The sequence below is a fragment of the Protobothrops mucrosquamatus genome, unplaced genomic scaffold (assembly GCF_001527695.2).
Source record: "Protobothrops mucrosquamatus isolate PMUCROS unplaced genomic scaffold, P.Mucros_1.0 scaffold1114, whole genome shotgun sequence".
In the NCBI taxonomy this organism is placed as follows: domain Eukaryota; kingdom Metazoa; phylum Chordata; class Lepidosauria; order Squamata; family Viperidae; genus Protobothrops; species Protobothrops mucrosquamatus.
Window position 1 is genome coordinate 235,386 of NW_015387333.1, and position 16,033 is coordinate 251,418.

The window sequence follows — 16,033 nt, forward strand, 5'->3', positions numbered from 1 at the left end:
TTCCCAGTTCGGCAAACTCCGGACAGGGTTGTGAGTGAGAATAAGATCAGCTGTCAATTGGTTTTGCTAGACCAGACATGTCAAACACAAGACCCGGGGGCCGGATGCAGCCCGCGAAGTGGTTTCATGTGGCCCGCGAAGCCATCCTGGAAACAGTGAGGGAACGGCCCCCGCTGCCTTGGCCCTGGCCCAGGCCGGCCAGGAGCCAATGTACAATTTTGTGGTGGCCATCTATGCTGAAACGCATTCAGTCTTAGCTCCATAAGCCCCCCCCCTGCATGGCCTGAGAGGAACAGTGAGGCTCCTCCAGTGGACCATGCCTTGGCGCTTGCCCTTCTGCCAGAGACCCTCAGATCTATCCCACTCCTGCCCAGGTCCCACAGGCACCCTTGACGCGAACGGTGTAGAGCTGGCCATACCCACCCAGTAGGCCATACCCACCCGCCCCCCTGAGGGAAACCGCAATGCTGATGCGGTCTGCAATAAATTGAGTTTGACACCCCTGCGCTTGACGTTTTTTCATGCAATGAAGAATCCAGCCAGAGATTTCCCCAAACTATTAGCAACGGATGGGCAACTGTATGCTATAATGATTGACACTGCTTCCCACCATTAGTTAGAAGATGCCTAAAGTAGCCTTTGAATAGCCACCATCCATTAAAAGGAAAGAGCCTTGCCAAGCAGAGAAAAAGGAAATGAAAAAGGTGACTCAGAGCCCATAAGCTATATCGATATTGTAAACTTACCCCAAAGAAAACATACAAATATGGAGAACATCTTCTCCAATAAAGTCCAAATAAAAAATTGCACCTGAAAAAGAAAAGAAGCTTTCTCAAATAGAACCAAATGCTAGGCGAAGATTAGCAAAATGTTAACAGCATCAACAAAATTAAAACACATCCAAGGAGACAGAATTGGTGCATGGATAGATCTTATTTTTATAACTCGAAAGAGTGCCAACTAAACCAGGGGTCTTCAAACGTGGCCCTTTTATGACACCTGGACTTCAACTCCCAGAATTCCTCAGCCAGGCACACTGGCTGAGGAATTCTGGGAGTTGAAGTCCACGAGTCATAAAAGGGCCGAGTTTGAAGGCCCCTGAACTAAGCTATCAAGAGAAGAGCCGGGAATGATCAGATACTTGGCAACTGATATATTTATGACAGTTGCAGCATCCTTGGGTCACGTGATCACCATTTATGATCTTCCCAGGAGGCTTTCTCATAACCAGGGGTGTCCAAACTTGGCAACTTTAAGGCTTGTGGACTTCAGCTCCCAGAATCCTCCAGCCAGGGTGGAGAATTGAAGTCCAGAAGCCTTAACGTTGCCAAGGTTGGGCATCCCTGCTTTACATGTTTAAATAAGTACTGTAACATGTTGGATTCGAACTGTGGTGGGTACAAAACTCAACCTTGCTGAAGAAATGACTAGTGTCTTCTACTCACTAGATATGTACAGTAATGAAATCAAACCCAAATGGCAGAGAAGATTTGTTAGGCACCAGAAACCTGGTCTAAATTTGAAATGTCTGTCTCACTGGGAAAAGCAGTTCCTAAAGGGAGCAACAGAATCTTGTCATCAATGCAGGCAATTTCATTTTAAGCATTAAAAAGATATTTCAAGGGAAGCGTTCGGTTAGGGACTCTCTCCCAGGGATGGGAAATCTGGCGAAATCCATTTCAGGCTACAGGTAGTCCTCGACTTACAACAGTTCATTTAGTTACAACGTCACTGAAAAAAGGAACTTACAGTAGTGGCCAAAATTGTGGAAACCTTTTGGGAAAAGTGTATTTTTGAGGTTTGATGGCTAATAACACCACCACCGCTGCTGGAATTGGGTATGTCTAGTTTAACGAAGAAAAGGACGAGGGAGGACATGATAGCAGTGTTCTAATATCTCAGGGGCTGCCCCAAAGAAGAGGGAGTCAAGCTATTCTCCAAAGCGCCTGAAGGCAGGACAAAAAGCAACGCATGGAAACTGATCAAGGAGAGAAGCAACTTAGAATGAAGGAGAAACTTCCTGACAGTTAGAACAATTAACCAGTGGAACAACCTGCCTCCAGAAGCGGTGATGCTCCAACACTGGAAGTTTTTAAGAAGAGACTGGACAGCCATTTGTCTGAAATGGTATAGGGTTTCCTGCCTGAGCAGGGGGTTGGATAATCTAATCCAAGGTCCCTTCCAACTATTATTATTATTATTATTATTATTATTATTATTATTATTATTATTATTATTATTATTAATTATTATTATTATTTTCTCTTGAAGTAGTACCATAAAATTATATATCAATGGAAAGATAATTTAATCAAGAATGTAATGCAACATAGTTTGTTCAATTATCTGTACTGTATCCTATGAAAAGTTATAGCCAAATAACCAGAAAAAGGCAGCACAACTTGCTTAGGTTGATATCAGGTAGCTTTCCTTCATCTGATTGTAGCCAATGAGCCTGAGTGTTTAGAGAGCCAATCAGGTGTCATCTTGTTTTGGCCATGAGACAATCAGATCACAGTAGGATTCAGTTATTGATGTCACGTATTGAAGCTGAGAGGAGGACATTTGTCAGTGTGTTATGTGATCGCTATCAAGTTGATTGGGTTTTTTTTGTGTTCTTTCATTTAGTGAGCTTGTAAAACGTAGTAAAATTAAAGTAATGGTGCAAAGAGTTGACTGCCCAGAAAGCGATGTATAATAGTATTATTAAGTGAACGAGGCTACAGTTATAAAGAAATTAGAAGAAAAATGGGTGGAAACTTAACCAAAGGGGGCATTTCTATTCTACACTTTTCCCAAAAGGTTTCCACAATTTTGGCCATTACTGTATGATCATTTTTTGGTTACAATCTTTGTAGCCTCCCTGTGATCATGTGATCAAAATTCAGATGTTTGGCAACCGGTTCGTACTTACGGCTGTTGCTTTGTCCCAAGATCATGCGATCATCTTTTGCAACCTTTTGCCAAGCAAAATCAGTGGAGAAGCCAGATTCACTTATCACTTAGCAACTGTGGCAAGAAAGGTCGTAAAATGAAGCAAAACTCACTTAACAAATGTCTCACTTAGCAACAGCAATTTTGGGCTCAATTGCGGTCATATGTTGGGGACTACCTGTATTTGCTGATCAGCTGCTATTATCATTTTAATGCACCGAATATACACCCACCTGCTGAAATTCCTATCACAGTGGACAGGATATAACCCACACTGGAAATCTGGGATACATCAAACGAGTGAGAAGCTTGGGTTAAAAACCTAGGAGAAAAATAAAGACAGTGGAGGGGAAAAAAATATCAGACAACGCTGTGCATAAATAAATAACAAAACATTTCACAAAAGCCAAAGATGTTTCAGCACAGAAACCATGAACCAAAACCAGGATCACCAGTCTTGAGATTCGGCTGTTGATCTTGTGGGCAAAACAAGCAGATTTGCATGGCATGAAATTTCAGCTCATTCCAAAGTATTCAGGTAATGTTTTATAACGATGGGTCCTTGGTACTCTCTGAGCTTGGTTGATTTTTTTCCTGCTGGTGTTACCTTGTTTGGGTAATGAAATGTCTGCAGGAAAACAATTAAGCTCAGAGAGCATCAAGGACCCCTCATTTCAATCCTGAGCTGCCAATATTCTCCATTTGGGGGACTACGTATGGATGTCAAATGCTCCAGAAAGCATGCAAACGGGAAAAATGTTTTTCAATCTTCGTAACTTTAAGATGTATGGACTTCAACTCCCAGAATTCCCCAGCCAGCCGTGGGACCAGAATTTCCATTGCTGAGCAAGGCGATTAAGTGACTTGCATCTAATTTTATGACCTTTTTTTACCACCGTTGTTAAGCAAATCACACTGTAGCTATGAAGTGAATCTTGTGGTTGTTAATCGGATCTGGCATCCCCCACTGACTTTGCTTGTCAGAAGCTGGTTTGGGAAGATTGCAAAGGAGGATCCATGACTTTGGGACACTGGAACTATCGTAAACACGCTGCTGGTTGTCAAGTGCCCACATTTTGGTCCCATGACTGTAAGGATGCTACAATAGTCGTATGTCCGAGGGCTGCTCATAAGTCACTTTTTGCAGTGTGGTTGTAATTTCAAACCATCACTAAATGAATGGTTGTAAGTTGAGAACTACTGGGTATTGGCTGGCTGGTGGAAATCAAAAATATCTCAATAGTGGAGAAGGAGAGAAACTACTAGAATGGAATGGAACAGAGAAGAGAATAATAGTATAGCATAGCATAGCATAGCATTAGCATAGCGTAGTAGTAGTATATTATATTATATTATATTATATTATATTATTATATTATATTGTATTGTATTGTATTGTATTGTATTGTATTGTATTGTAGTGTGTAGTGTAGTGTAGTGTAGTGTAGTGTAGTGTAGTGTAGTGTAGTGTAGTGTAGTATAGTATAGTATAGTATAGTATAGTATAGTATAGTATAGTATAGTATAGTATAGTATAGTATAATACAGTGGTGGCGAACCTATGGCACAGGTGCCAGAGGCGGCACTCAGAGCCCTCTCTGTGAACACGCGCGCCATTGCCCCAGTCCTAGGCCTTCAGCTGGGTTTTATAAAATCTTTTCGCTTTAGGCCTCCGCTGCCGTGTGCAAAAAAAAAAAAAAAAAGGTTCAATCAGTCAATTTCAACTTCTCGCGGGAAAAAAAAGATCTTGCAAAGTTGGAATTGATTGATTGAACTTTTTAGTCCCACCCAGTCTGCCATTACCACCGCAGCCACACCCACCCAATGGGTCATGCCCACCCAATGGGCCACGCCCACCCGGCGATGCATAAGTGGGTTTTGGGTTGCAGTTTGGGCACTCGGTCTCTAAAAGGTTCGGCATCACTGGTCTAGTATATTAGACTAGACTAGAAGAATAGAACAGAACAGAACAGAATAGAATTCTTTATTGGCCAAGTGTGATTAGACACACAAGTAATTTGCCTCTGGTGCATAAGCTCTCAGTGTACATTACAACAAAGTAATATAATCATAAGATACCAATAATAGAAGGTAATAGGAAAGATGAGAAGGATAATAGTAATACAGCCCTACTATATGGGTAAATATCCTTAGACATAAGACAGTGCTGTAGGAATTGGCACAGGGGAAAAAAACTATCTTTGTGTCTAGTTGCTTTGGCATGCAATGCCCTATAGTGGCATCCTGAGGGGAGAAGTTGAAACATGCCCAGGGTCTGTACATATTTTCTCAGCCCTCTTTCCGACCCGTGCAGTATACAGGTACTCAATGGAAGGCAGGCTGGTTGCAACTATTTTTTCTGCAGTCCTAACTATCTGTTGGAGTCTGTACCTGTCCTGTTTGGTTGCTATACCAAATTATAGCTTTGGCTGCCAACTATGATGGTTGCAAATGGAACCTTAAGATCCAGAAAAAAAACATCTCTTATTATATGTAAGGAAGGATGCTCTGCATCTCCATCCCTCTGAGCACACTTCCAGCAATCCACGCAAGCTGCAACGAGGGTGGGAAGCTGGCATTTAGCTTTGTGTTCCCAAATGCTCCCCTTGAAGCCTCTTTAGAACAGGAAATTATTTAAATTGCTACTAAAAGGCCCATCTCTGGTCAGAAGCAGCAACAAGAATGCAATTACCTACGGTAGTTTCCACTGCCACCTGCTGCACAGGCTCTATTTTTAATCTATAATTCATTTTAATTAAATTTGAATTGCCTTGACATTTGGTGGTGAGCTGCAGGAAGAAAACACACATTTGGGGAGGAAGAAAGAAAGAAAGAAAGAAAGAAAGAAAGAAAGAAAGAAAGAAAGAAAGAAAGAAAGAAAGAAAGAAAGGAAGGGAAAGAAAGAAAGAAAGAAAGGGAAAGAAAGAAAGGAAGGAAGGAAGGAAGGAAGGGAAAGAAAGAAAGAAAGGAAGGAAGGAAGGAAGGAAGGAAGGAAAAGGAAGGAAGGAAGAGAAAGAAAGAAAGAAAGAAAGGAAGAGAAAGAAAGGGAAAGAAAGAAAGGGAAAGAAAGAAAGGAAGGAAGGGAAAGAAAGAAAGCAAGAAAGAAAGGAAGGAAGGGAAAGAAAGAAAGAAAGAAAGGAAAAGAAAGAAAGGAAGGAAGGAAGAGAAAGAAAGAAAGAAAGGAAGAGAAAGAAAGAAAGAAAGAAAGAAAGGAGGGAGAAAGAAAGAAAGAAAGAAAGGAAAGAGGAAAGAAAGGAAGGAAGAAAGAAAGAAAGAAAGAAAGAAAGAAAGAAAAAAAAAGAGAAAGGGAGCGAGGGAGGGAGAAAGAAAGGAAGGAAGGAAGGAAAGAAAGAAGGAAAGAAAGGAAGAGAAAGAAAGAAAGAAAGAAGGGAAGGAAGAGAAAGAAAGAAAGGGAAAGAAAGAAAGAAAAAGAAAGAAGGGAGGGAGGGAGGAAGAAAAAAGAAGGGAGGGAGGAAAGAAGGAAGGAAGAAAGAAAGAAAAAAAGGGAGCGAGGGAGGGAGAAAGAAAGAAAGAAAGAAAAAGAAAAAAGGGAGCAAGGGAGGGAGAAAGGAAGGAAGGAAGGAAGGAAGGAAGGAAGGAAGGAAGGAAGGAAGGAAGGAAGGAAGGAAGGAAGGAAAGCAAGCAAGCAAGCAAGCAAGCAAGCAAGCAAGCAAGCTTGGCTCCACTTACTCTGCCTGAAAGGCTGTTGTCGCCACCATGCACACCGCCATGATGTAGAAGATGGGGTAGCCCAGTTGCATATTCCCCCGAATGGAAACCGCAACCATGCCCGCAACGGCCTTGACAGTAATGACAGTCATGGAACCTGAAAAACCATCAATAAACCTTGTATTGTTCAAGATCAAAGACTAACAACGGCGAGCGAAAAAACAGTACAGGTAGTCCTTGACTTACAACTACAATTGAGCCCAAAATTTCTGTTGTTAAGTGAGTTTTACCTCATTTTACGACTTTTCTTGCCACAATTGTTAAGTGAATCACCGCAGTTGTTAAGTTAGTAACACGGTTGTTAAGTGAATCTGGCTTCCCCATTGACTTTGCTTGTCAGAAGGTAGCAGAAAGTGATCACGTGACCTCGGAACACAGCAACCGTCATAAATACGAGCCAGTTGCCAAGCGTCTGAATTCTGATCAGGTGACTATGGGGATGTTGCAACGGTCATATGTACAGGTAATCCTCAACTTACAGCAGTTTGTTTAGTGACTGTTCAAAGTTACATCACGGACAAAAGTGACTTATGACCATTTTCCACATTTACGACCATGCTAACCTGATCAAAATCTAGACACTTGGCAACTGACTCATACTAATGACAGTTGCAGCGTCCTGGGGTCGTGTAAATTACCTTTTGCAACATTTCTGAGAAGCAAAGTCATTGGGGAAGCCAGATTTACTTAACAATCATGTTATTAATTTAACAACTTAACAACTGTGGCAAGCAAGGTCATAAAATGGGCCAAAATTCACTTAACGTGTGAAGAGAAATTTTGAGCTCAACTGTGATCATAAATCGAGGACCCACCTGTAATGGGAATTACCGAGACCCCATCAACGGGAACAAGAACTTGGACAATCTGGGTCGGTTAACGGGACCCGAGGTTTCGTCTTCCGAGCTTTCGGACTTTTGCTGGGGCCCATTTTTAGGGAACTTCTCTCTATCAGGGTGTGTGCTGTTCTGGGTGTGGTATTTATGGTGCCTGTTGTATGTGGCTTTTTAGATGTTGATTGGGGTGTGTTGATGGCTGGCCAAGCAACATCTAAAAAGCTACTTACAACAGGCACCATAAATACCACACACAGAACAGCACACTTACCGGTAGAGAGAAGTTCTCCGAGCATGGGCTCCAGAACGAGTCCAAAAGCTTGGAAGAAACCTCCGGTCTTGGTCACCAACCCAGATTGGATCCTGCAACATTATCCCGAGACACATATATTCGCCTTAATTCATTGACTTATTCAGCTCTCTCCAACTCAACCCTTGATGAATTTATTTTTATCTGGATATTATTCATGGGGCTTTCTCTAGGTCAGTGGTTCTCAACCTTTTTAATGCCGCGACCCCCAACCGGTCGTAAGTCGAGGATTAAACCGGTCGTAAGTCGAGGACTAAACCGGTCGTAAGTTGAGGACTACCCAACCGGTCGTAAGTCGAGGACTTTCCCTGCCCGGGAGCGCCACGCATGCGTGGTTCCGCCCCCTGCGCCGGCCGAGGCGTAGCTGGCAAGCAGCAGAGACGGAGCAGGCCGACCACCAGCTGGCCCAGCTCAAGGGAGGTAAGGCACCCGCCGGAAAAGGGGAAAAAAATGGCGGACAGCCTTGCTTGGCGACCCCCGTGAAATGGTCGATCGACCCCAAATGGGGTCGCGACCCATAGGTTGAGAACCGCTGCTCTAGGTAGCTATCTTCCTGGTGGCTCAGGATCCTTTTGGACTCAGTCTTGAAATCCAATAAATAAATACATAAAATTTTACTCCTGGGGGGTGGGGTGTCATGGGTCAGGATTTCTGCAAGATGCAGCCCCCAAAACACCTATCGTAGAAAGAGCCACCTTTGGGGAAGCTGAACGGAGATTAAGCTTCACACACATACCGTGTGCATGAGTTTGGTTCTTTGCTAATCAGAGGGCAGAGGTTTAGCAATCCAGTTTGTGAAATTTACCTTACATAAAGAGGAAGAGAACTTACCAAGAAGGGCTACCAGGAGCAGAATCACCACGATATGGTTTGCTTTCTTTTCCTTGTAGAAATATAAAAGCAGGCAGAACACAATGATCTCCACCAGCTAAAGAAGGGAAAGAGAACAAATAAGGTACTGGATCTGAAATAAAGCTGACTTTCCAGTTTTTTTCTTTTCACATACTTGTCCTTGCAGGCTAAAGAGACAGACCTCCCTTTTGGAAATGAAAAAAGGGGATCCCCTTGCCTTAGTTCCCCCCCAAAATCTGGGAGCTGGCTGGAGTTTGCATTCCAAGTACAGGTAGTCCTCAAGTTACAACCACATTGGAGGATGCCTATTATGGTCACATGCTGTAACGCTGGTAAAATGATTTTACTTTTTTGTGACAGTCATTAGGTGAACACAGAGGTCACAAGTGTAAACCATTGTTCACTATGGGCCGGAAGTGCCAGTTTTTAGCAAAACTGCCACAAAATTCAGTCATAATAATGTAGTAAAATGAACAATTATTAGAATAATGATTTGTCTGCATAATTGCTAGAATAATGATGTAATGCATAATCACTGGGAAAATTCACTGGGAAAGTTCTGTGTCAGTAATATGTGGCTAACCAAATGCGCATTGCACATGGATACTTTGTATGTAGCAAAACCTTCCATTGTATGCCCATGAGAAACGATCCAAATGTATTACAATGTGTATTACAATGTGTGTAGTCCTTTGTTCCTGAAAGGATAGTATAAAACTGAAGTCTAATCCCGCCCTCCTCGTTCAGAATTGCATGTCTCTATATGCCTCTGAACCTGCGCAAATAAACCTCTCTGCTAAACCCCTCTGGAATTCGTAAGAGTTCTTTCGTTTTCCACAAGAATGCGACTATAGGACACTGCAAGTGGCCGTCAATGCGTGTTGAGAAGTGCCCAAACTGCCGTCACGTGACTGTGAGGACTGTTCAAAATTACGACCTACCTGAAAAAGTGGACATGATCCAGCTCTGAAGGGGAATTTCCCCCAATGACCAGATTTGGGTGATAAGTCCCCTTTTTCAGGTAGGTCATAACTATCTGTATCAGCTTAAGGCAGGAGTCTTCAAACTTGGCCCTTTTATGACTCATGGACTTCAACATGGCTGGCTGAGGAATTCTGGGAGTTGAAGTCCACAGGTCTTAAAGTGGCCAAGATTGGACACCCCTGACTTAGGTGGAGTGCAGCTTATTTTATCTATTTGTTAAATGTTGATCCTGCCTTTTCTCCAGGAACTCAGGGCAACGCATATAACATTCCCTAAGGCTAAGCCAAGCTTCACCGATCACAACAGCACAGCTAAATAGACTGGGCTGAGGGAAAAGGATTTGGCCCAAAGTCACGCAGGGAGCTCTCGTGGCCAAGAGTCAATTTGAACCTGGGTTCAAAGCTGCTTGCTAGCCCACATGGCACCTTATGCAATTGGTGCCCCTGAAACAGAGGAAGTGGGGAGCATGTCTGGGCATTTCTGCATCCGCCATCTTGCTCATGAACAAGCAAACATAGCCCTCTAGCAAACGTAACCCTGTAAGCTATTAGGCAGTGCCTCAGTTCCTGAGTAATTATTATTTTAAGTATATTTTTATAATCATGTGTAATTATTTTAATTATATCCTTATAATCTTGTGCAATTGTTATTTTAATTATGTACTTTGTTTATGGAGGTTTTATTACACTGAGTTTTGGTTAAAGTTCTTTATGCAAGATGGATGACTGTTCACATTTAAAACAACAACAACAACAACAACAACAACAACAACAACAATAACAATAATAATAATAATAATAATAATAATAATAATAATAAGTTGTAAGGGACCTTGGAAGTCATCTAGTCCAACCCCCTGCTCAGGCAGGATACCCTATACCATTTCAGATAAATGGCTGTCCAGTCTCTTCTTAAAACTTCCAGGGTTGGAGAATTCACAGCTTCTGGAGGCAGGTTGTTCCACTGGTTAATTGTTCTAACTGTCAGGAAGTTTCTCCTTAGTTCTAGGTTGTGTCTCTCTTTGATTAGTTTCCACCCATTGCTTCTTGTCCTGCCTTCAGGCGCTTTGGAGAATAGCTTGACTCCCTCTTCTTTGTGGCAGCCCCTGAGATATTGGAACACTGCTATCATGTCCCCCCTCGTCTTTCTCTTCATTAAACTAGACATACCCAATTCCAGCAACCGTTCCTTATATGCTTTAGCCTCCAGTCCCCTGATCATCTTTGTTGCTCTTCTCTGTACTCTTTCTAGAGTCTCAACATAAATCAATAAAATAAATCAATAAAATCTTCTGGGGGACACACCCATTTGCTGAATTTCTTCTTTCTGCTGGCAGATTGCTCATTTTTGGTTGTTTTGGTCAGAAAGTGAATAGCCTCCCCACTAAACCAGCTGCTCTCAATAACACAAGAATTGATCCTCTGTAATTTGTAAACCTAGATTATTAGAATGAGTTGGCCAATTTGGCTTGTTTAACCCACTACAGCTAAAATAACCCAAGATCTTGGGTTTAAACACAACCATCTAGGCTGGATATAAAGTAAGGATAGCAATAGCACCTAGACTTATATATCGCTTCACAGTGCTTTATAACCCTCTCTATGTGGTTTACAGAGTCAATGTATTGCGCCCCACAATCTGGGTCCTCAACTTAACAAACCTTGGAAGAAAGAAAGCCTGAGTCAACCTTGACCTGGTTAGGATACCTAGAGAGTAAGGATATCTAGGAATCCATTGTAACTGCAGATCTAAATTTGGGATCACATCATGTTAAATCATAATGTTATCTAATTGGTTTCACCGAATAACAAAGTGTTAATACATTATTGTGATTTGCAAATCATGGTTTATGGCAAGGGGGCAGTCAACTTTTTGATGCCTGAGAACCATTCTTAACAAACTTGGAGCTGAACCATGGCGGTATTGGAGAGAGGGTTGTTTGTTTCCTTAAAGCAGGGGTCCCCAACCCCAGGTCCGTGGACCAGTACTGGGCCACGGCATGCTAGCAACCGGTCCACACAAACAAGCAAAGCCCCATCCGCGGGATGCAGGCAGAACACAAAACCACAAGCCCTCTGGTCCGCGAAAAAACCTCTCTCCACGAAACCGGTCCCTGGTGCCCAAAAGGTTGGGGATCTCTGCCTTAAAGTATTGGGCCAGATTCTTGATTATTCTTAACTACAGGCATCCTGTTTCAGAATATCCTTTATCTTTCTGAAAATAAGAAACCTGTCTACTGTTTTTTACCGGCACCAGATTGCATACAGCTCTGAGACTGCCTACTCTTGTTCTATGGCTTAACTTGATATCTGATCTCAGTTTTTGTGATTCACTCAACAGATCAGTTAAAACTAAAGCTCTAGATCAGCATTTTTCAAGCCTGGCAACTTTAAGATGTGTGGAGGCCTACTCCTCAAATTCTCCAGGCAGCCAGCAATTCTGTGAGTCACCTCTTCAAGTTGTCATGGTTGAGAAACACTGATCCTGATCAAGGAAGCATGTAACCCCACCGAGCAAGCACAAAACATCATTAATTGGCTTAGGCATCTCAGCAAAATGAAGAGGAGGGTGAAGAGCCCAGATTAAACTCGATTAAATGGATCCCTTTACCATATACAGAAGGAACGGCCAGCTGACCAAGTGCTTTCTGATGTTCTCCCCTGTCATGACTTCATGATTGTTCGGTCCAAAGGTGATTAGCAGGTAGGTCCCAACAATGGCTAAAGAACAGCCTACAAAGGACAAAACATAGCGCCCTTTGGCAGGATGAAGACAAGGAAAAGCTGTGTTAGTGCATTAGTTCGGAGGTCTACAGCAGCTCTGAGTTATACACATGCATAGTTACAAAAATGAGATGGCTGCCCTTTTGGATGGCTTGGAATACAACTCCATGCTGGGAATAACGAGACCTGCACTACCAGTAGAGTTTTTCCTGAAGAATAAAGGCCCTTAGAAACGACAGACATAGGACGGGTAAAGATCTTAAAATTAATGCAATGTAAGAAGAAGTACAGATAGCCCTCGACTTATGACCACAGTTTAGCCTAGCATTCCCATTGCTATGCTAACACATTTGTTAAGTTAATTTTGCCCCATTTAATGACCTTTCTCACCACAGCCGTTCAGTGACTCACTGCAGTTGTCAAGTTACAGTAGTAACACGGTTGTTAGATGGATCTGGGTTCCTCACTGACTTTGCTTATCAGAAGGTCGCAAAAGGTGATCACACAGGGCAATGCAACTGTCCTAAGTACACGCCAGTTGCCAAGCATCTGAATTTACATCATGTGACCACAGGGAGGCTACAACGATCGTTAACGGTCATATGTCACGTTTTTCAGTGTTGCTTTAACTTCAGACAATCGCTAAATGAATGGTTGTAACTCGAGGGCTACCTGTGTTGTAATTAAAAGGATTAGCAAAAAAAAAAGGAAAACTGAACAGCTCCCCTGGGATCTGGGTGTGAATTAACAGGGACCGTCCTGTCCCCCTTTTCTTCTGGACTTCCAAGATGAGAAACCCATTAAACCCGCCCCCCAAACTGACCTTTCTGAAATAATGAAAAAATAGCCAGTTACCTACAAGCCGGTCCTAACAAATTAGCAGGTGCAAAAGAAGCAAAAATAATAATAATAATAATAATAAATTGCAATTTTAGCAGAGAGTGGCAGAAACCAATTCTTATTGATTTGTACAATCCATGCAAGATGCACCAAGGGAAGCAAAGGTAAAAGAAAACATGCTGAAGACAGGTAGTTCTGAAAAAATGCACCCAACCACTTACTCAAGAAGTCTTTCGGTTTCCATTTTTCCCTGATGAATATGACTCCGATGATTGCGCTTGCTGAATGAGAAAACAGCAAGTAATGAGTTTTGCCAGTGCTAGAGACAGCCGGTCTCATTAGTTCAAGCTGGGGTTATGTGTGTATTTTCACTTGTAGAAATGTTTGGTTCAGTATTAGGGATTTTTTTTTTCCTCTCATATTTTTTTTTAAACAAATCAGCATATCTCAAGAACATCTGGCCTACATATCAAACAAAGCTTCCTGGATCTGACAGGATGCAGGAATGTGGTTCTTGCTAGCTAGCATCCTGAAGAACCACCGCCTGACCTTGTTTACATAGAAGGCAATTTTATATGGATTGCGGTTTTTGAGATATTTCTGATACTAGATTTTATCACTGGGCATAAAAATCATACAGCATCCTGGGAGAAGTCTGTAGGCGCAAATCTTATCTGCACGCAGAAGGAATAACCTTGAGAAACAGGAGGGAGAATCATAACGAATATAATAATGGTCAGATAAAAGAAACCTAACTCCCAGCCAGAACTGTAACCTTAGTAAACATTTCTGACAAGACCCTCCCTGGTTCTCTTGAAGATAAAATGAAGGAAGGGAAAGGCACATCCAGACTTCCAAGGCTCTTGTCACTATAACCTTGTAATAATAATAATAGTAATAGTAATAATAATAATAATGATGATGATGATGATGATGATGATGATGATAATAATAATAATAATAATAATAATAATAATAATAATAATAATAATAATAATAATAAAGTTGGAAGGGACCTTGGAGGTCATCTAGTCCAACTCCCTGCTCAGGCAGGAAACCCTATACCATTTCAGACAAATGGCTGTCCAGTCTCTTCTTAAAAACTTCCAGTGTTGGAGCATTCACTGCTTCTGGAGGCAGGTTGTTCCACTGGTTAATTGTTCTAACTGTCAGGAAGTTTCTCCTTAGTTCTAAGTTGCTTCTCTCCTTGATTAGTTTCTATCCGTTGCTTCTTGTCCTGCCTTCAGGCGCTTTGGAGAATAGCTTGACTCCCTCTTCTTTGGGGCAGCCCCTGAGATACTGGAACACTGCTATGTCCCCCCTCGTCCTTCTCTTCATTAAACTAGACATACCCAATTCCAGCAGCCGTTCCTTATATGCTTTAGCCTCCAGTCCCCTGATCATCTTTGTTGCTCTTCTCTGTACTCTTTCTAGAGTCTCAGCGTCTTTTTTACATCGTGGTGACCAAAACTGGATGCAGTATTCCAAGTGTGGCCTTACCAAGGCATTGTAAAGTGGTATTAACACTTCACGTGATCTTGATTCTATCCCTGTTAATGCAGCCCAACTGTGTTGGCCTTTTTGGCAGCTGCAGCACACTGCTGCCTCATTTGCTTGTAATTAAAGCTGGCTGTTCTTATATGGCTTCTGCTCTCCCTCAAATTACGTTTTAACTGGTTCAATTGGGTTTTTTTAGTGATTTCATTTTAGTTGCTCTTTGTAATTAACAGGCAGTCCTCGTCTTACAACAGTTCATTTGGTGACCATTCAAAGTTACAATGGCACCCCCCCCCAAAAAAAGCAATTTATGACCATTTTTCACACCGATGACGGTTGCAGCATCCCCACGGTCATGTGATCAAAATTCGGACGCTTGGCAACTGACTCATATTTATGACGGTCGCAGAGTCTGCGACCTTCTGACAAGCAAAGTCAATCAGGGATGCCAGATTCACTTAAAAGCCACGTTACTAACTTAACTGCTGCAGTGATTCACTTAACAATTGTGGCAAAATTCACTTAACAACAAAAATTGGAGCTCAGTTGTGGTCGTAAGTCGAGGACTGCCTGCATTTATTATTATTTTTAAGGTGTGAGCCACCTAGAGTCACAAATGCTAGACGGGGGGGTGGGGGGGCTATATAAATTGAATGAATGAATGAATAAACAAATAAAATTAATAAGAGTCTTATCAGCATTCATGTCCTTGGTTTCCTAGTCTGTGTTGAGGGACTTACCGATGACAGAGACGGCCCCCAGAGGCACTATCAGGGACAGGGGGGCAAAAGCGTAGGCGGAGAAGACCCCCAATTCTCCCAGGCAGAGAAGGAACAAACCACACCACCATGTCTTGGTCCTAAAGTAGGCCTTAGACTCTTTGCAACTCACCAACCGGATATGACTGTATTTCTAAGGGAAGAGAAAGGAGAGTGAGAAGACTCATTTGGGCTTCTATGGCTCTGGAATCCTATTTCTCTTTCTCCCAGCTCACCTGGAGGTTGAGAGCAATGCTGATCATCAGGTGCCCAAAAATAGCCAGCAAGGCACCGATCAGGTTTTCCTGCAAAGAACGGAAAAAGCACAGGTTTTAAACTTGCAGCTTCTGAGAATGCAAGACAGACATATGCTACAGCTAGTCCTTAACAATCACTTAAATATGAGGCAGCAGTGTGCTGCAGCTGCCAAAAAGGCCAACACAGTTCTAGGCTGCATTAACAGAGGGATAGAATCAAGATCACATGAAGTGTTAATACCACTCTACGATGCCTTGGTAAGGCCACACTTGGAATACTGCATCCAGTTTTGGTCACCACGATGTAAAAAAG

The 16,033-nt window shown here is 42.4% G+C and overlaps 1 protein-coding gene across 1 annotated transcript in view; it reads right to left on the reverse strand.

The window, feature by feature from the left end:
* The window catches only part of NIPAL3 (NIPA like domain containing 3), a 29,632-nt gene that overhangs the window by 3,924 nt on the left and 9,675 nt on the right, over window positions 1–16,033 (reverse strand). Inside the window, exons 3-10 of the mRNA XM_015820294.1 lie at window positions 15,700–15,768; window positions 15,446–15,617; window positions 13,430–13,489; window positions 12,256–12,401; window positions 8,641–8,737; window positions 6,625–6,760; window positions 3,168–3,256; window positions 747–810 (exon numbers count right to left, since the gene is read on the reverse strand). Coding sequence (XP_015675780.1) covers window positions 747–810; window positions 3,168–3,256; window positions 6,625–6,760; window positions 8,641–8,737; window positions 12,256–12,401; window positions 13,430–13,489; window positions 15,446–15,617; window positions 15,700–15,768 — 833 coding nt within the window. The remainder of the gene's footprint in view (window positions 1–746; window positions 811–3,167; window positions 3,257–6,624; window positions 6,761–8,640; window positions 8,738–12,255; window positions 12,402–13,429; window positions 13,490–15,445; window positions 15,618–15,699; window positions 15,769–16,033) is intronic.